The sequence below is a fragment of the Anabrus simplex genome, chromosome 3 (assembly GCF_040414725.1).
Source record: "Anabrus simplex isolate iqAnaSimp1 chromosome 3, ASM4041472v1, whole genome shotgun sequence".
NCBI lineage: Eukaryota > Metazoa > Arthropoda > Insecta > Orthoptera > Tettigoniidae > Anabrus > Anabrus simplex.
Genome location: NC_090267.1, coordinates 40,138,445 through 40,160,678, shown reverse-complemented (window position 1 = coordinate 40,160,678; position 22,234 = coordinate 40,138,445). Strand labels below are relative to the sequence as shown.

Sequence of the window (22,234 nt, the reverse complement as noted above, 5' to 3'; positions counted from 1 at the left end):
CAGTTTCTGTTTCATCGAATACTGTATTCGTGAGATTTTTGATCGAAGGATGGAAATTATGTTCAATGTCAGAATTAGGTTGGGATGAGGTAATCTTATTTATATTAGGAATCATGGGTTCCGTTCTTCGTGTCTGTTTTAAAGACTCTAAATTTTTATTAAGGTTGTTTTGTTTTTTTATGGCTAAGTTCTCTATTTTGTCGTTAGTGATACGTTGAAAGTGATCCCAATAACTATATGGCAGCTCTTGGGATACTCTCAAATGTAGTGGATACAATTCATTGTTCAAATATTGTTTTTTACGGTAAAAAAAAACTTGATTTCCGTTTTTAGCCAGATTTTGTTAGTTTTATTTAATGTGTTACGTGTCTGATTGGTAACTCTGTGCTTATTGTTATACTTCCTAAGAAATTAAGGAGTTAGGTTGTTGGCAAGGCATTCTTTTAGAAAGGCGATATTCTTGGTGGTATTCATTAACTTGATCCTAATGCTTCTGTATCTATACGCATTACGTCTTGCCTGGTTGGCATTAATATCTTGATTAATAAATTTCATGATGTTCCGTATTGATATCTATAGTATGTCATAGAAAGAAAGAGATCCACCTTATCAATACTAAATTTATTAATGTTTTTTAAAACAGGACCGGTTTCAACTTATCACAAGTCATCCTCAGCTGTCATTTACATACACATTAGAATACATGTTTTAATAGTTGTATCTTACAAATAAACATGTCATGTTTGATAGACATTAGGTAGTATGTCTAGAAGTGAAATTCTGCTTCTTACGTCGAAGTTTAGAGGATCGAGAATATTGAAAAGATATCTATCTTTAACACATTAAAAGAATTACAACACATGATAAAATTTGTTGTTTACACCTGACCTTGAATATAGCATTAACGTTCAAGTTTTACTAGTAATAGTTCTTTAAAAAGACTTTCATATTGCGTTGTTTTTAGTCGACTAAATATGTTTAAATGTAGCTGCATGTGCTTATACAGTATACTTTTTATTAGGTTTAAACTTTGTCACAATGAGTAATGTGAATCCGAATTTGAAATTACAATAACAAAGTGAAATGCGTTTGAAATAACAGTAAGCTAGGTAATTGAAACCTGTGTTGAATGACTCCTTCAATTATATGCTATTTAAAATACATTTCATGCAAAGAAGACATTAGCACACTTCAATATATAAAAGTTGAAAGGTATAAGACAATCATGTAAGTTTTGTGAAATTCATATGAAGTATTGATCTTTCTTCATGCGTATGTGTCAAGTTCAAATGGGGTAGTATACTTTATATAAACTTTGTCAAAATAATGTGAATCTGAATTTGAGATTGCGTTGAGAAATGAAATGCCAGGTGATTAAAACCTGTATTGAATGACCTCTTCAAATATATACTGTGTAAAATACATTATGTGCAACATAAGACAATGGTACATTTCAGTATGCAAGTTAAAAGGTAAGAGGCAGTCCTGCAAATTTGTAAATCTTATATGAAGTACTGTTCTTCACGTGTACATGCCAAGTTCAAATGGGGCACTATTGGCCACTGTAAGATATTTGCTAAAGTCCAATCACTATAAACTTATATTGTCTTGTTAAATATACAGATTGAAGATGAATGTGCTGCTGGGGTTATGAAAGCTGTTGTTGTAGGTGGTTCTTTTTCGGTCTATGATACTTGCTAACTATCTGTAAAAAGTAAATGAAATTAATTAGAAGCGTATTAGAATGTTAAAGTGTTAAACTTTTGTGTGTGTGTGTTTTTTTTTTGTAGAGATTACTTACTGTCGTGTGATGATTGGGAAGTGTATCACTTGGCAGCTTGGCGTGTACTATATCGTGAACTTGTGGTATTAGTGTCTGTTGTCGTGAGGGGAATGGAGGGGTGGGGAAGGGGAGTTGCTAACTGTGTAGAGGTGGAATTAGTCGTGTCTTTCTCCTGTGCTGTGGATTGCGCATGGTGTTGTTTATTGACTGTTCTCAGATAATAGTTTTTTATAAAAGGGATGGTTTTATTAAATAAAATATTGGTTTTCAATTACCTAGCTTACTGTTATTTCAAACGCATTTCACTTTGTTATTGTAATTTCAAATTCGTATTCACATTACTCATGTTGACAAAGTTTAAGTGTATTAAAAAGTATACTGTATAAGCACATGCAGCTACATTTAAGCATATTTAGTCGACCAAAAACAACGCAATATGAAAAATCTTTTTAAAGAACTATTACTAGTAAAACTTGAACGTTAATGCTATATTCAAGGTCAGGTGTAAACAACAAATTTTATCATGTGTTGTAATTCTTTTAATGTGTTAAAGATAGATATCTTTTCAATATCTTGATCCTCTAAACTTCGACGTAAGAAGCAGAATTTCACTTCTAGACATACTACCTAATGTCTATCAAACATGACATGTTTATTTGTAAGATACAACTATTAAAACATGTATTCTAATGTGTATGTAAATGACAGCTGAGGATGACTTGTGATAAGTCGAAACCAGTCCTGTTTTAAAAAACATTAATAAATTTAGTATTGATAAGGTGGATCTCTTTCTTTCTATGACATACTATAGATATCAATACGGAACATCATGAAATTTATTAATCAAGATATTAATGCCAACCAGGCAAGACGTAATGCGTATAGATACAGAAGCATTAGGATCAAGTTAATGAATACCACCAAGAATATCGCCTTTCTAAAAGAATGCCTTGCCAACAACCTAACTCCTTAATTTCTTAGGAAGTATAACAATAAGCACAGAGTTACCAATCAGACATGTAACACATTAAATAAAACTAACAAAACCTGGCTAAAAACGGAAATCAAGTTTTTTTACCGTGAAAAACAATTATTGAACAATGAATTGTATCCACTACATTTGAGAGTATCCCAAGAGCTGCCATATAGTTATTGGGATCACTTTCAACGTATCACTAACAACAAAATAGAGAACTTAGCCAGAAAAAAACAAAACAACCTTAATAAAAATTTAGAGTCTTCAAAACAGACACGAAGAACGGAACCCATGATTCCTAATATAAATAAGATTACCTCATCCCAACCTAATTCTGACATTGAACATAATTTCCATCCTTTGATCAAAAATCTCACAAATACAGTATGCGATGAAACAGAAACTGAAATTCTGAGTAAGGGTCCGAAACATAATTGGGGCAATACCTCAGTTTTGCAAAATATCACAACTACCACCGCGGAAACTGAACTTGCATTACAGAAAATTCCATATGACCTACGAGATGAAGTAAAACACGACATCGCAAAAAGACTACCACAGTATATCAAGAAATTACAAGAAAATAGTTCACACAGTAACAAAATTAATATAACATACATAAATAGACTAAACAACAAGATAAAACAAAACAATCTGGTCGTAACTAAAGCGGACAAAGGCAACACCACAGTAGTCACTGACAAAAATGTATACATTCAAAAAACAAAAGAAGTTTTCAATAACGACACCTTTCGGATCATGCGCAAGGACCCTACAAATATAATACAAAGAAATCTCAAGACTCTACTTAAAAACACGCACCTACTACTTACCGAAACTGAAGCACAAAATCTCAGTCATGAACCCCCAACTACCGAATGCAAAAGCTCTTCTAAAAATACATAAGGACGACATACCCATGAAACCCATAGTAAATTACAATGCAAGTCCTACATATAAATTATTGCAATTCATCCAAAAATTCCCCAAAATGCATTATTCATTTCAAGCCAATAAAACTATACGCAATTCAGTAGACTTCTGCAACAAAACTAAAGAGTTACAACTAGAACGATACCATTCCTTAGCGTCATATGACAATACCAATATGTACCCGAATATCCCCACTAAAAAAAACTATAGATATAATCTCATCCAATCTCAAAACTTACAGTAAACAAAGTAATTTAGAAATCGAGGAATTCATAATAATTTTAGAGTTTGCCGTCAATAACAACTTTTTTACGTTCCATGACACAATTTATCAACAACTAGGCTTGCCAATGGGTTCTCCCGCCTCCGGTATAATTGCTGAAATATATTTAGACCACCTCGAATACAACTCAATCAGTACAATAAACGGAATATTCTTTTGGTGCTGATTTGTTGATGACGTATTTGCTATCATCGATAATAGACTAACTAATGACAACAGTTTGTTAGACAAATTAAACACCATAGACCCACATATACAGTTTACAAAAGAATCAGAAAACAACTGCAAACTGAACTATCTCGATTTGACTATTACTAGACAAGACAATCATTTGTCTTTCAAAATTTATCGCAAGCCCACCCATACAATAAATACAATAGCAGCAGATTCCATTCATCCGAACTCCCATAAAACAGCACCATATTACAGTATGGTTTATAGAGCCTTTAACGTAACGCTTTCAAAAACAGATTTTAATGAAGAGATACATTTAATCCAAGAAATAGCAAGAAAAAATGGATACAAGAAAGATTCAGTCAATTCAATCATTCATAAGTTCAAATCAAAACCCAAAACTAAATTATCAAAAATGGACAAACCTAAGAAAAACTACGCAACCTTTACATTTAATAACACGCACATATACTCGTTAACCAACATTTTCAAAAAACATAACCTTGAAATAGCCTTCAAGACTACACATAACAGCAACATCATCATACATAACACAAAAACTATGAAAAATAACAACAAATACCTTCGTTCTGGAGTTTACCATATCCGCTGCAATAACTGCCTAACAAGCTACATAGGACGTACAGGCAGAAACTTTACTATCAGATACAACGAACACGTCAATGCCATAAAACACAACCATTTTTCGGCAATAGGACAACACATGGTTGATTACAAACATAACTTTACTAATATAGATAATGATATGATAATATTAAGCACAAACCCCAAAGGACCCTTACTCAATATTACTGAAGAACTATATATAACAGTAGACCAATATGCCAACCCTAATTATAACATTAATGAAATAACATATAAAACCAATATTTTAATTAATAAAACCATCCCTTTTATAAAAAACTATCTGAGAACAGTCAATAAACAACACCACGCGCAATCCACAGCGCAGGAGAAAGACATGACTAACTCCACCTCTACACAGTTAGCAACTCCCCTTCCCCACCCCTCCATTCCCCTCCCGACAACAGACACTAATACCATAAGTTCACGTTATAGTACACGCCAAGCTGCCAAGCGATACACTTCCCAATCATCTCACGACAGTAAGTAATCTCTACAATACACACACACACACACACACAAGTTTAACACTTTAACATTCTAATACGCTTCTAATTGATTTCATTTACTTTTTACAGATAGTTAGCAAGTATCATAGACCGAAAAAGAACCACCTACAACAACAGCTTTCATAACCCCAGCAGCACATTCATCTTCAATCTGTATATTTAACAAGACAATATAAGTTTATAGTGATTGGACTTTAGCAAATATCTTACAGTGGCCAATAGTGCCCCATTTGAACTTGGCATGTACACGTGAAGAACAGTACTTCATATGAAGATTTACAAATTTGCAGGACTGTCTCTTACCTTTTAACTTGCATATTGAAATGTACCATTGTCTTATGTTGCACATAATGTATTTTACACAGTATATATTTGAAGAGGTCATTCAATACAGGTTTTAACCACCTGGCATTTCATTTCTCAACGCAGTCTCAAATTCAGATTCACATTATTTATTTTGACAAAGTTTATATAAGGTAAACTACCCCATTTGAACTTGACACATACGCATGAAGAAAGAACAATACTTCATATGAATTTCACAAAACTTATATGATTGTCTTATACCTTTCAACTTTTATATATTGAAGTGTGCTAATGTCTTCTTTGCATGAAATGTATTTTAAATAGATAATAATTGAAGGAGTCATTCAACACAGGTTTCAATTACCTAGCTTACTGTTATTTCAAACGCATTTCACTTTGTTATTGTAATTTCAAATTCGGATTCACATTACTCATTTTGACAAAGTTTAAGCCTAATAAAAAGTATACTGTATAAGCACATGCAGCTACATTTAAGCATATTTAGTCGACTAAAAACAACGCAATATGAAAAATCTTTTTAAAGAACTATTACTAGTAAAACTTGAACGTTAATGCTATATTCAAGGTCAGGTGTGAACAACAAATTTTATCGTGTGTTATAATTCTTGTAATGTGTTAAAGATAGATATCTTTTTAATATTCTTGATCCTCTAAACGTAGACGTAAGAAGCAGAATTTCACTTCTAGACATACTACCTAATGTCTATCAAACATGACATGTTTATTTGTAAGATACAACTATTAAAACATGTATTCTGATGTGTATGTAAATGACAGCGGAGGATGACTTGTGATAAGTCGAAACCGGTCCTGTTTTTAAAAAACATAAATTCATTTAGTATTGACGTACTATAGATATCAATACGGAACATCATGAAATTTATTAATCAAGACAAAATCCTTTGTCCTTAGAATCGTGAATACCGCAGTTATACAACCAAAGTTGGAGTTTATAAAACACTATATTTGTTGGTATTCTTGCGAGTGGCAATGTCTTTTCCAAATCAAACGAAATGCATTCAGTTTCTCTTAACGTGTCGTTTTTGGCCTGCATGAAATTCTGCTTCATGAGATTCCTTGCAAGGTTTACTTCCTCTAAATGACTTTCATGTTCCTCTTTTGCTAGTGAAGAATCCAATTCTGATGAATTCTCTATCCTAATGGTAAGAGCATCACATGTATTGCATGTGTCTCTCTTTAGTGTTTTAAGGTTGAATTTGGTTAGAAATATTTTTTTACACAATGCTAAAGAAACAGGATTCGCATAGTTTTCACAGTAGAGACTGTACATCACATTGAGAGTAGTACCTGGACTTAAATACTCTGCCTTTGTTTGTGAACGACAATAATGTGATTTATACTTTGGAAATTTTGAAATGTGCTCACGTACTTCATGGACTTTAGCTTCTGGTAGTTTATTATGTCCTCCAGCACTCCCTCTCCCATCCACGATTTCACATCGCTTCATTTTTTTTAAAACTTTGTCAACAACACAACTCAACACTCGTAATGTTTGTAAAAATATTGCTTTACACACTTTCCTATTGCACAGAAAATACTCTCTGGACGCATTCCGCTTCTCAGATCCTACTGCTCTCTTCCGCTTAATACTGACCTCTTTAACCATTCCTGCTATTATTTGGCATCTAGCTTCATAAGAGCCAGCTTTATGAAAATTAGTAAATATCACTCGTCTCTCCTCCACTGTAACTAATTCGTGGCATTTGAGCCTGCAATTACATTCATAATCCCAAAATTCTTTACTGAATTTGACTATCCCCCTGGTATTGATGTAGTCTTGATTGGTATTCACCTTCCTTTTCTTAATTTGTCGCGTTTGATCTTCAAATTTTCGCTTTCTTCCTTTTCTTGGCCGGCCATCTGAAATAGCACCGCTAGTGTCCAATTCTATCTCCACATCTGATTTATTTATTTATCGTATGATGTGCACAGATAGATTATATAAATAAGTATACAATATATGCACAATATATACAAGCAGAAGCCTATAGTTCCAAATGAAGTCCATTGATCCATTTTAAGGCCTCCTCAGTTGCATTATGAATGTCCTCAGTTGCATTATGAATGTCCTCCAAAGAACCTTGAAATGCTCTCTGTGGACACTCAGCAATTACGTGGTGGATGGTCTGTGAGGTAGCTCCACAATTACACCCAGAAGACTTCTGCCAGCCCCATTTATAAAGAGTATAGCCGCATCTTCCTTGATTGACTCTTATCCTGTTTAGAGTCCTCCATTGACGTCTGGGTAGATGGAGTCCGGGAGGTTGAACACGAGGTAGAGTCACAAGATGTTGATTGGGAACAGAAGACTGCTGCCATTGGTGTAACCAGGCGTTCGTGATGGAGAACCCAGATTCTTCCAGTGTAAGTGCAGTGCGCCAGGGTGGAGATCTAGACTTAAGTCGTGGAGGGGCAGGTTGAGTAATATCCTGGTGAACAGGGAGGTTGGAGTCCAGGCTGGTCTTCTTCCACAGTTTTAGAAGAGCTTCAGACCTTCTTAAGCAAGGCGGTGGAATATTACTGAGTGTAGGCAGCCAGGCCACGTTTGTAGAGCGAATACAACCAGTTATGATGCGCATTGCTTGATTTAGTTGAGCATCAATCTTCGCAGTATGAGCACTGTTCGGCCAAGTTGAAGCGCAGTATTCGGCAACTGAACAGCAAAGAGCTAGAGCAGTAGATCTCAACACTTGGTTGTTTGCGCCCCAGGATGTGCCGGCTAATTTTTGAAGAATATTATTCCGACTTTTGATCTTGGCGGCTGTGTTGTTAATATGATGTTTATATGTTAGGGATCTGTCTAATGTGACACCTAAATATTTTGGGAAGGGACAGTGTTGTAAGGATTGATTTCTGAATGTTATTGTAGGCTTGTAGTTGGCAAATTTATTTCTGAGATGAAACACAGATGCAACAGTCTTTTGGAGATTTGGACGGAGACACCACTTTTGGAAGTATGTATCTAGCTTTTTTAGATCTGCTGTAAGAATTTGTTCAGCTTCTGGAAAACTTGGTGTTTGGCTAACCAGTAGTATATCATCTGCGTAAATAAATTTCCTGGACTTAGTTGCTGGTAAGTCAGCAGTATAGAGATTGAAAAGTAAGGGTGCCAGAACAGATCCTTGTGGAAGTCCATCATTCAGTTTGTAGGTTTTGCTTACTGCATCATCCGAGAAGATCTGAAAGTTTCTGTTGCTAATCATATTGCCAATGAGATTTGTAAGTTTGGCACAGGGGATGGCAGAGATAAGTTTTAGCAGGAGCCCTTCTCGCCAAACGGTATCATAGGCTGCTGATAAGTCTAAGAAGACAGCCATACTAATCTTCTGATTCTCAAATCCATTTTCAATATGAGAGATCAATGCAAAAATTTGGTCAGCGCAATTTCTTCCAGGTCTGAAGCCAGCTTGTTCTGTGGGAAGGAGATTATTGATGGTTTCTGAGATCCTATTGTATATTAGTCTTTCCAGGAGCTTTAGAGTAACACTTAGCAGTGCAATGGGTCTGTAGCTTTCCACTCTCAGAGGGTCCTTGTTGGGTTTCAAGATCGATATTATTTTGGTCTTCTTGAATAGTGAAGGAAGGTTACCTGTCTCCAAAATATTGGAGAAGAATTTGGTGAGCCAAGTGATTGTTGCAGGTCCAAGATGTTGCAGGAATTCAGGATAGATGCCGTCTATCTGCTGCTTTCCCGGATTTTATGTTCTTGATGCCTTCTAGGGTTTCCTCTCTTGTGAAAGGACAAGAGAATTGGGATGATTGTTGTTTTGCTAATTGCTTTTTATATTTCAGTGCTGACTGGATTTCCCTTACAACTTGTTTATCTCTATTGATCTTTGAGATAGAGATCATGTGTTTGGCTAGATCATTAATGTTAACACTCAGCTTCTGTCTACCAGCTGGCTTTGATGAGTCAAGCTTTCTAATGAGAAACCAGGCCTTTCTACTTGAGTGGGTAAAATCAAGAGATGACACAGTGTTGTTCCAAATTTGTTTTCTATTGTCATTCAGTGATTGAATAAGTTTTGTGGCTGTTTCATTGTTGCCATTTTCCTCAAATTCCTTAAGAAGGCTCTTGCTCTCTGCAGTCCATCCAGGAATATATTCTTTACGGCATCCTCTTGGAATGCAGCGCCGAGCAGCACCTTTTGTAACTCCAACAAATCTGTCATAGTTATTAAAGGTTGGCTTAATCCTACTTATATTTGCATCAGTTCTTTAAATTTTTTCCAATTAGCTTTTTTAAAGTTCCATCTAGGTTTCGGATAAGATCGAATGACAGGAATATACATGCCAATTTGGAGTATGACAGGCTGGTGTTGACTATGAGGGAAACTGTTGAGAACTGAGCGAAGTATCTGGTTTGGAGAGTTTGGGGATTGGGTTATAAAGGAAAGGTCTGGAATATATTCCTTACCCCATCGGGCGGAGAAGAAGGTTCCTTTTTCTTTAGCATCATAGATTAGTTTAAGATTTTCCATGTCCATCCAGTCAACAATTGCCTCCCCATTTAGATCATTTTGTTGATAGCCCCAACATGTGTGATGACTGTTGAAGTCCCCTATGATTACGTCCGTAGGTGAAACCTTAAATTACCCTACACGTGTCCCCCGGGTGGTGCTAAGAAAGCAACGGCGAAGAGATGCGATCGAACTGTCTGAAAAGACCTCTCGGTCAAAATGCACAGAGTAATGAAGAAATCGGTCCTTATCAGGACCCGGAAGCCTATAGCCGAAAAATCGGACCTTCAGTTCGAATATGCCATCTTAACATCGAAGGCATCAGCAGAGCAAAATGCGAGTGTCTAGCTAAAATTCTGAAAGGTCAACAGATTGATGTCATTGCATTACAAGAAACTCCACATCTGATGTCCCAGTATCTTCATGTGGGGCGAAATTATTGCAGGTGCCAGTTTCCAGCTTTTCGTCACAATTTTGGCATAAAATATTTTCTGATATGCTAGGAAATATTTCATTTATAATAGAAATGTTGTTTGACAGAATACTGTTATCTGAACACTTGTGGTACAAGCGTGGAATATCATCAGAGTTTTTCTGAACTTTTCAATACAAAACACTTTGTTTAAAACACGTACATCTTCACCAGAGTGGCTTATTTCCCCAACATTTCCTAATTTTGTTTCTATTAATGCACGCAACTCAGGGTCGGACACTTCGATTTCAACAGATTCCTGAGCTGTTCTGTCGGAACTATTACGGGCACTCAAATTTGACATTAAATCACCAAATGTGACAACTTCAGGCGAACCATTTATACATTGTCTTCCAACTGGAAGTGAAATATCACAAGGCAGAAGGTCCTGGTTGACTGAAGGTGGAAATGTATTACTTTCACAGTGATTCATGTCTGTTTTAGGTCGATCAAATTGATCGTGTAGATCAGAAACACCTCCACCACATTCAGTAGGTATAAGAAAATTGGTTTGAAAGTGTTGTGCGGGATTAGTTACTTCTTGAATGCGGTGTTCAGCATGCTCTTTGTCAAAAGACAGATCTTGCGGAGATGCCTAAGATAGATACGGAAAAATGTTAAATATCCGATTATAAACCTTACCATTAAATTCGTTTTAATAGGAATATGGAAAATCTATCTTACCGTTTTCATAACAGTTATTCCTAATGCTTCTAACATCATCTTTCCTCTTGAAGGATGCATGTTTAGAGCTTACTAGGAGATTTGTAAATACTGTAGCAGTTGCTAAACAATACAGAAGTGGGATTATAAAGAAGGAAATATGCATTCTTAGACACACGAACCCACCAGAATATACTGCAGCTGCTAAACAATGCAGATGCCGAATGCAGTATTAAGTAAAACAACCTTCATTCTTAAACTAAAAGCCTGCCAGAACTAAGCATCAACATTAAGAACCAAAGCATTTTTAGACCAAGTGACAGCCTTGGTCTACAATTGCAGAATGTTTAGTTGGTTGGTCTACTATTGCCTTTTAAGATGATACTTGGTCTTCAAATGCAAAACACAGTAATGGACTTAAATTGTGTGGCGCTTAGGTTTTTTTAATTTGCAGGAAGTTTTACTGAAGAAAGTTGGCATTTCTTAATTTTATATTGAAGTTTGAAGTCTTGGCCACCAGAATGCAGGAAAAGCCTGAAATGAGCAAATTGTCGCTTAGTCTACGAATGCATAACTACGTTCAGATAATAGTAGGGTGTTTTACTTACAAGTGTCCAGTAAAAGTATAATGGTTGATTAGTCATATATTGTCCGCCTCCGTAGCGTAACGGTTAGAGTTATTAGCTGCCATCCTCGGGGGCCCGGGTTAGATTCCCGGTACTGCCAGAAATTTAAGAATGGCAGGAGGGCTGGTATGTGGTTGAAATGGTACAAGCAGCTCACCTCCAATGGGGGTGTGCCTGGAAATAGCTGCACCACCTCGGGATGAGGACACGAGTTTACTTTAGTCATATATTTTAAAAAAATCAAAAGATATTCAAATTTTTGAGGTTGGTCACAAGCACTGCATTATCTGAAATTAAATTCCAAGATATAAAAAATGTGCCAAATTTCATCATCATCTTCCTTCCAAGTATTGGGCCATGTGACCCGTTACGGTCTTGCATTTTACTTTTTGCAAGACTTGAAAGCAATCAAATGTCCTTCCGACGGGTTGCTGGCCTGAAGGAAGTAAGACCATTGGTGGGGGTGTAACCTCTCAGCTAATGGACTAGCTGAAATTACAGCATTTCCTCCATAATGGATGTAACAGTTATACCACCGTGACTCTGTCGACAGGGCCTCATCTGTGGGAACAGGTTTTTTCATCTCGGGAAGGTGAGGTTGGCCTTTGGGCAGGAGAGGTTATGTCATAATCATCATCATCATCATCATCATCATCATCATCATCCTTCCAAGTACTGGGCCATGTGTCCCGTTACGGTCTTGCATTTTCTTTCCATCGCTTCATTGGACGTCCTATAGATCTCTGTCCTCTTGGTTGATAGCGTAGGATCTCCTATGGTAGTCTTCCAGATTCCATCCTTTGAACATGACGTTTCCAGTTTTCTTGGTAATCATAGATGTAATTGATTACTGATTTCACATTCAGTCCCTTAAGCACATCTTCATTTCTTATATGATCCCATTTCTTATAGCCTGCTGTTCTGCGCATGAACTTCATTTCACATGCTGTAATTCTGGAAATGTCTTGAGTTCTTATTGTCCATGCCTCACTGCTGTAGCAAAGGGTTGGTCTGGCTAAAGTGTTATAAAGACGTAAGCGAGTGTGTTTTTGGACAAGAGATGGCTTCATGATATGATTTATGATTCCTGTTGTTCTGGTAAATTTGGTTATTTTTGCAGAGATATACAATTTCCCCTTGGTAAGATAAATTGTATCCCAGATAATTGAATTCGTTGACTCTTTCCAAAATTTTATTATCTAAACAGATTTTACTCGGGATAGGGTCCTTCCCCTTAAAGGCCATTATTTTGCTCTTTTGTGGTGAAATGATCGTGTCGAATTTTGAAGAGACTTTCTGGAGATTAAATACTGACCACTGAAGATCATCTTCTGATGATGCTACCAATGCAACATCATCAGCAAAGAGTATGGCATCTAGATGTGTGAGATATCTGCTGACTGGGATTGATCCATGCCTTTCATGCCTCCATTCCTGTATTATGTTGTTCATATAGATTATGAACAACAAAGGAGAAAGTCCACAACCTTGTCTCACCTCTGCTGATCGGTTTCCATTCAGTCTGATGATTACCTAAGTTTATTCAATAAGGTTGTCACTGTACATGTTGTATATGTTATCTATTAACTGTTGTGGGACATTATCTTCTGTCAAGATATTAAGAAGTCTGTTCCTGTTAACTAGGTCAAAGGCTTTCTTAAAATCAACAAATGCTATGTGAGTTGCCAAATTTCATTACAAGCAAAATGATATATAATAATGATTAATAAAAAAAGTTGCAGATAAAAAGATTCAGAGAGAGTCTGTTGTGGTGGGTCATTAGGTCTAGATGTGTCTGGTAGGGTTAGCACGTTTGGATTGCCTACATCACTACTTGACGCATCATATAGTCATGGGTATCCAAATTAGGGTTGTATTCTTTACCACTTCCAGACAAAAGTCATCTAGTGATTAATCATCAGGAAAATCTTCTCTATTACCAATGTCGTCTTCACTTTCGTCACTCCCAAACTCCCCTAATGCTCTCTAATTGCACTTCAGCCACTTAGTTCACTCATGTTTATATATCAGTAATCACTAAACTAGAATAAGCCAATTAAAATAGAGTAAATCAGGCACACAGTTATCACAAATTGGCTAGCAAACAATAATCTTCAAAACGCTCGAAGCAGCTGGACAGTTTGAGTGGACGTAAACAAAGACCAGTTCACAGCTGACAAGATCGCCGCTTACTGCTTTCCTTCCCCAGTCAAAGACCAACTTGCACTGCCTACCATATAGAGAATTCGTAAAATCGGTATAACAATCAGTTTTACGAATATTCTCACTGCGAGATGATAGTACTTGAGCCGGGATCCGAATCGTCTCGTAGCGAGACGATAGCACTTGGAGGGTTAATAAAATATGGAGACAATGAACGTACAGAAATAATAATAATAATAATAATAATAATAATAATAATAATAATAATAATAATAATAATAAGGCTGTGCCATCATACCTCCAGATGATCATAACTACAGTGCAACTTTCGTAGGTTTGTTTTCATGGAACCTCTGGCACTATCCTTATAGGGATTAAGTTCCATTGTTTGTTACACCCAAATATTGTCTACTAACAATAGTTTAATTTCAGTTGTTTAAAGTGTATGTATAATAATGCCAAAATCACTTAATAGAAGGTTGGGTTTTATAAACTGCATTTAGTTTTACATTTTGGACTGGGTTTTGCTTTTACTTCGCACGTTCTCAATATTAACTAATCCAAGAAATAACACAAAGATAGGTTCACTTGGTTACTAATCATCTGGGTACCGGGCGAGTTAGCCGTGCGCGTAGAGGCGCGCGGCTGTGAGCTTGCATCCGGGAGATAGTAGGTTCGAATCCCACTATCGGCAGCCCTGAAAATGGTTTTCCGTGGTTTCCCATTTTCACACCAGGCAAATGCTGGGGCTGTACCTTAATTAAGGCCACGGCCGCTTCCTTCCAACTCCTAGGCCTTTCCTATCCCATCATCGCCATAAGACCTATCTGTGTCGGCGCGATGTAAAGCCCCTAGAAAAAAAAAAAAATCATCTGGGTTGCTTTTAGACTAGTTGTGTATCAACAATAAAATGCACTGCTATAAATCTGTACCTATAAGAGGAAGAAAGTCAAAAGTAGAACTCACAATCAGCTTGGAAAAATGAGTGAAACTTATAATAGTTACATTTCCAGTTAGGATTTTCATCTTTCATATGTCTCCTGCCTTCATTCGAAAGTTATGATAATATTTGATTGGAGCAAAGCCTTCAATCAAGTGCTGCATGAACTACTTCTGTTAAAGCCACAACAGTTTGGTATACGAGGCAGATTATTGATGTGGGTGAGGTCTTTTCTGGAGGGTCGAACACATTGTGTGGCATACGGAGGGGCCCGGTCACAACCTATCAATGTGACATCAGGAGTAGTTCAAGGTTCTGTGATCGGTCTCCTGCTGTATGTCGTATTTGTGCTCGGTCTTCCCGGATGTGTAACCGCACATGTGACACAATATGTTCTGTATAAAAGTATAAAGAACATAGAAGACAGTCAAAAACTACAATCAGACCTACAAAATTTATCTGTATGGTGTTCCATGAATGGACTAAACATAAATGTAAATGTATTAGGATAAGTAGATCAACAAACTGCATAGAGAACATACATGAATTAAATAAGAATGTAATACCGCAGTGTGCAAATATCAAATGTTTAGGTTTAATTATTTCTAGGGATTTGAAATGGAACCTGCAGACGGAGGAGGCAACACGAAAAGGGATATGTCACAGGATTTCTTAGCAGGTACATACAACGCTTCAATTCAGGTGCCCTACGAGCTGCCTACCTCAGTATGGTAAGACGCATATTAACCTATGGTTTACCTGCCTGGAGTCCCACCACAGTCACAAATCTAAACAAACTTCAGTAAATACAGAATCGGGCAGACCGGGCGAGTTGGCCGTGCGCGTAGAGGCGCGTGGCTGTGAGTTTGCATCCGGGAGATGTTAGGTTCGAATCCCACTATCGGCAGCCCTGAAGATGGTACTCCGTGGTTTCCCATTTTCACACCAGGCAAATGCTGGGACTGTACCTTAATTAAGGCCATGGCCGCTTCCTTCCAACTCCTAGGCCTTTCCTATCCCATCGTCGCCATAAGACCTATCTGTGTCGGTGCGACGTAAAGACCCTAGCAAAAAAAAAAAGAATCGGGCAGAAAGGCTGATAACTTACCGCTCCCATCTTTATTTGGTTAACCTCCCTCAATAGAAAACATTGTCAAAAGAAGCGACTTGATATTCCTCCGAATATCCCTTGCCGGCTCAATTAACCTTGACCTGTTTCAGTGCCTTTCCCTGTCCTTTAGCTCTGTCCGCAGAAGCGTTAATCTTGTCTGTCCATTTGCCCACACCACCTCCTACCAATCCAGTTACTACGGCCCCTCCGCACGTCTCTGGAATGAACTGCCACCTAAAATAAAAGCCTTGCCTCTAACGCAGTTTACAAACCATGTAAAAAGATGTAAATCTCTGTGTGTACATGGACAGGAGTGAAAGGGCGAGAAAGTGTCTTCAAGTGAATGAATTATTGTACGAGTGTAAATATGTGAATAATGTAATTATTGTATATATTAGCTAAGTAGGTCTGTGAAGCAACTAATGTACTTGGAGCTTGCCTTTTTCACTAGACCATCCATATAATCTGCATTATTTGTGGTAAATAAATAATAATAATAATAATAATAGTAGTCACTTGTATAGCTGGAGTTACATTGTGGTGCACACAACTTCTTGGCATTGTGACAATTTATTTAAATTTGCCACACACATATTTCCATAGAAACGTGCTATACGATAACAATTCACTGAATAAATTCCACGAGAAGCATAACGTCATTTGAATTTCCATTACTCACGACGTGAAAACATACTTAACCTAAAGTATGAGGTCTTATCTCCATAAGAGCTGTGTACGTAACTCCTGAAGTGAAAAACTATAGAGAACAGGCATGCAGTATACTTAAAACTAAAGGTCTGTCTTTCAACAGCCACAATTATCCAAAAAATGCTCTCAATCACTATTAATTACATTCGCAAATACTCATAATATTCATTTAGCTGCCCTAATCGATCAGCTGATGGGCTTGGTGCGCTTTCTACAGTACAGCCTGTACATTACGAAGGCAGTGGTAAAAGAAACACAGGAGTTAAAAGAAAATAAGGACTAGTTCAGTGAAAATATGGACTCTTAAGGTGAGTGAAGTGCGTTTTTTAAAACTCTGTGCTGGTATTTGGTTAGACTTTTCAAATTTTCTTCAGTAATTGTTTCCACACAGATCAACAGTAAAATTAGCGGTAAATTAATAAATACCATTATTATTAGAGATGCATACGTACCTGTGATGACTGTTCAGCTGTAGACATGGTCCTTTTCTGATAAACCACTTTCCAATAGTAAGTTCGCGTGGGACATATAAAATATATTTTACACTAGTGTAACTAATTCCATGAAGCCCCATTTTATTGAGATTTTAATGTAGCGCAACAAGAATAAATTAACCTTAGAATGGTAACGTTGATTTTCTGTACGTTATAGGTCTGCATATTTCAGTTAGTGTTAATAAAATACATTTTATTGAAACAGTTGCAATTTAATCATACTCAAGCGGGTCCTTACACTCTAAAAAATAAACAAATCTAAAATTGGAAATAACCATTTAGAAGAATTGTCAAAAAATGCATGTATTTTGCACATAGCTGAAAGTTTCTATGTCCTTATTCAACACTTCAGGCACTTTTTCTTTTGATGCTCGCTACAAGTTGATTTGTGACATTCTAAACAATAGGTAGTTGTGTGCCTGCTCTTGGTGTAAGGACAGTACGCACAATATTTTCTCGATCCTTTTTGAGATGAAAGTTGTTTGCCATCTGCAACTTCTTTATTTTCATAAGCCACATCTTGAATCGTGTTCCTAATTTCCTTGCTGAATGTCAGTTGTTTTAGCCTTTTGATCTGCCATTCATTTATTTGGTGTGCAAATTTAACATGAACTGCAATCTGGGTAGGGGTTTACTCCCGTCTTGGTTCTTGGTTCTTCTTGTAAAATTTATGGACATAGATTATGTATGCATTGAAATATTGTGCTACGTTTTTCTTTGGCGTTATTAAGAACAAAGATATTAACACCAATTTCACTTTTTTGTATGGAATTATACCAATATTTGACACTAGCAGAAATGTTTGTACTATTATGACTTCAGATATGTAATTAATTCATACATCAGACAATTACTTTTTGAAATATCAATAATTCTTCAACTTTCATTTCTAGCCTGTCATAAACACGTTACAAACCTAAAGGATACATCATGTATTAACAAGACGTACTGTAGAGTACAGCTTGCACCAGCAAACCACAGTCTGATACAGCAAGACCAGTGCCCGCTCTCAGCTACTAGAACCACAAGTTGAGGTATTATTGATATTTCAAAAAGTAATTGTACAATGTATCAATTAATTACATCTCTGAATTTGCAATAGTATGAACTTTTTTGCTAGTGTCGGGTATTACCATTTTTCCATTTAAAGAAATAAAGTGGATGTTGATATTTCTGTTATTAATAATTCCACGGAAAAACGTAGCAGAATATTCCACAAACCCCTAAATCAATATTTTGGTTTTAAAAAATTTGACTGAAATTGAAAGGATTGAATTTCTTTTTTCTTGTCATGAAGTTATTCCACTGAATTCAAACAATTTATCACTGTAATAATGCTTTGTTTGCCATTTGTCATTTTATATTTAAATCGCATTTTTCTCCCATAATATTCTGCCAAATGTAACAAAATTTGTTTGGTATATATATCACAGCTATACCAAGAAGCCTGCATATGGAATTTTTGATTGCAGAATTTTTTCCAAGTAGTAGGGATTTTTAAGTCCAAAATTTTAGAACGTAAAAATTACACGAACTTTAATATATCTCCTTATATAAATTATGTACACAAAAATCGATATCATCATCATCATCATCATTTCCCTTTATCCAGCTGTAGCCAGGTAGGGGCAAATATGGTTCCTCTCCATTTTCTTCGGTCTTTCCACCACTCCTCCTCCCACACTGTGTCCCAGTCCAAGTTTCTTCCTATAATACTGCGATGGATTGTGTCTGTCCATCTCAATTGTGGTCGTCCACGGCCTCTCCTTCCTTGCATTTGCATTTCCATCACCTTTTTTGGCATTCTTTCGTCACTCATTCGCTTTATGTGCCTAAACCATCTTAGTCGCCTCTTCTCTATTCTGTCATTCATTTTTCCATTCCAATTTCTTCCTGGATTTTCTCATTCCTTATTTTGTCTCTTCTACTCTTCTGTATCATACTCCTCAAGAAAATTTCGGCTGCCTGTATTCGACTCTCATCCTTCTTCGTCATTGTCCAAGTTTCTGCCCCGTAAGTAGTTATGGGTACGTAATACATCTTGTACATAGTTTCCTTTGCTTCCATTGGCACATCTTTGTCCCATAACATGTTTCTTACACTATGATAGAAACAACTTCCAGCTTGAATCCTCTTGCTAAACTCAGCATCCAGTCGAGTATTCTCCATTAATTCACTCCCCAGGTATTTAAATGTTTCCACTACTTCCAGGGGCTTGTCTGCAAGTCTAATTTGACCTTTCCCTTCTTTCTTTCCTCTAGTCATAACAAGGGTTTTACTCTTCTCTACACTTATTTTCAACCCACATTCTTCTATTTTCCCATTCACCACATCCAACTGTTCTTGAACCTTCCTGTCGTCTTCTCCCCAAATCACAATATCATCTGCAAATAACATCATGTTCATTTCTCTTCCTTCATATTCTGCTTTTGCTGTTCTCATGATGTCATCCATTACTATTGTAAACAGGATTGGTGATAGAACACTTCCCTGCCTCAGCCCACTAGTTATTTTGAACCAGCTTGTCCTGCCAACCTGTGTTTGCACGCAACTACAACATTCCTTGTGCATGCCATGATCATTTTTATTAATCCCTGTCCAATTCCTTTTTGCACCAGACTGTCCCAAACTTTAGTCCTGGGGACACTGTCATATGCCTTTTCAATGTCAATGAATGTCATCACCATATCATTCCCGTACTCCCATTGCTTTTCCATTAGCTGTCTCATAATGAAAATGGGCTCTATTGTTGACCTTCCACTTCTGAAACCAAACTGATTTTCCAGTATCTGATTCTCAACCCTCAACCTTATCCTACTTTTCAGTATCCTCTCCATTATCTTAGCAACATGGGATATTATAGTAATTCCTCTGTAGTTCTTCAAAACTTTATCACCTTTCTTGAAAATTGCGATGATTATTCCTTTTTGCTAATCATCAGGAACCTCCCAAACAATCCTGAGAACTCGATATGTCCACTGCAGGCCTACAGCTCCAGCTGCCTTTATCATCTCCACTGAAATTTCATCTATTCCAGCAGTTTTTCCATTCTTCATCTTTCTTACTGCCATTTCAATTTCATTCATTGTAATTTCTTTATCCATTTCTTCATCAACTAATTGCCTTTCCTGGTCATCCATTGAATGACTGTCATCAGTTCTTACATTCAGCAACTTCTGAAAATACTCTCTCCATCTATTTCTTATTTCTTCTGGCTTTGTTAATAGTATGCCGCCTCGATATGTAGTGCTTTAAAAGAAATATTATCTACCTAATTATGAATTTACATTAACATGAATTTGTTCCCAACATTATTGTATTTCTGTTATTCTTATTTTATTTCTCAGAGCAAAATTCGGTCCAGACTCTATGAAAACATTCAAGTGCAGAAAAGAAGAGCAGCGCTGCATGATGTCGATCTCCAAAAATTTCACGAGATTGTGAAGCAGCTCCGCTGTAAGCCTTCCTAATTTTTAACTCATTTAATAATTCTAAATTAAAATGACTTTGTTCAATATGTATTATAATTTTTTAAACTTATTCTTTTTTATTTATTGAAGCCTGTTGTTTACAGCTGAATTCCCATACAATGATGAGTACACGAATATTGGGCTTGTAATTAGTCCTACGATTGAAAGCACCTATTCAGAAGGAACCAGTATTAAGCTGATTGTTCATTCTAAGAATGAAAATAGTCCAGTTACCTTTACATGTGATGGTAAGTTGCTTAATTTATGTGTGTTGATTGCTTGATCTTTAACCTGCAAGATTTCATAGTTCAGCCATGCACTAGACTATGTAGTTTTCTCCTCAGCTAAGCAAATTTCTTTCTTTAACATCCTTTCCAGATTGAAAGAGACTGCTTATTTTCATCATCATCATCATCATCATTTCTCCCCTCCAGCATGCTGGGTGTGGGTGTTTGAGCCTCTTCCAGTTCATGCTCTCCATCCACAGCTGATATTCTCCTTTTTGATGCCAATTTACATCACGTTTTGCAAGCTCTTCGAAAATTTGTTTTCCCAGTCATCATGATGCCTCACCCTAGACCTCTTACCAATAACAATATATTCATAGTATATTCTTGGGGTTGTTTTTGGAGCTGTCTTCAAATCATACAATCATTATTTGCTTATTTCTCAGGTTTCCAATAGTCACCTGTCCAGTCAAAGTTGTTGCTAGATATTTGCATTTATGATTTACTTTATCATTCTGCTCTTAGGTTGATTACATGACGATGATAACGATATTGGGAAGTGTACCATGTGAAAGTCACTGACCTATTGTTTAATGTCAAAAACATATCAGTTGTAAGGCTTTTCAGGCGTTTGCTCTATTAACCAACGTTTCATCTTAGGTCTGATACTAGACTCATCAGAGTGGGATGTGTCAGACCCTACCCACTAACGCTGGGGTGTATGCAGGTGAACTTATCAGAAGCCATTGTAAGAGGTACAGTCTGATAACTGCATACAGGAGATAAATCTCCACAATGGAATTATTGCCCGCCTAGCAAATCCGAATGGAAAATTCTAAATTCCCATGGAGGGAATTAGATATTTTTCACCAATAGAGCATGACAGCTATTTATTCAGTCTAAAGAGCTTTAACATTAACAGCTGAATTGGAGCTTTATGTTTACAACTTGCTTTCGCTCATCGGGGGTTCTGTCTCCAAAACCCTGGGTGCTCTGCATTACAAGTGGTCATTTCGAAATACACAGTGGCGAAACTGGATGTCGCATCGACAAACGGACTGTGCCACCGGATGGCCCTTTTAGTGGACTACGTGTTTGGTCCTAATATATATTCATGTATAGTGGCGATTTATAGTATAGATACGAGTAAACGTTTCGATCTGGGGCAAATTTTCTATGTTTTTTACAAGTTGAAAAATTATTTTAGTTACGTAATAGACAGCTACAGTCTTGAAACTTGGGAGGCATT

At 36.7% G+C, this 22,234-nt stretch overlaps 1 protein-coding gene across 1 annotated transcript in view; it reads left to right on the top strand.

The window, feature by feature from the left end:
- The window catches only part of Pi3K68D (phosphatidylinositol-4-phosphate 3-kinase catalytic subunit Pi3K68D), a 432,551-nt gene that overhangs the window by 41,672 nt on the left and 368,645 nt on the right, over nt 1–22,234 (top strand). Inside the window, exons 5-6 of the mRNA XM_067142437.2 lie at nt 20,636–20,744; nt 20,863–21,006. Of these exons, the coding sequence (XP_066998538.2) occupies nt 20,636–20,744; nt 20,863–21,006 (253 nt within the window). The remainder of the gene's footprint in view (nt 1–20,635; nt 20,745–20,862; nt 21,007–22,234) is intronic.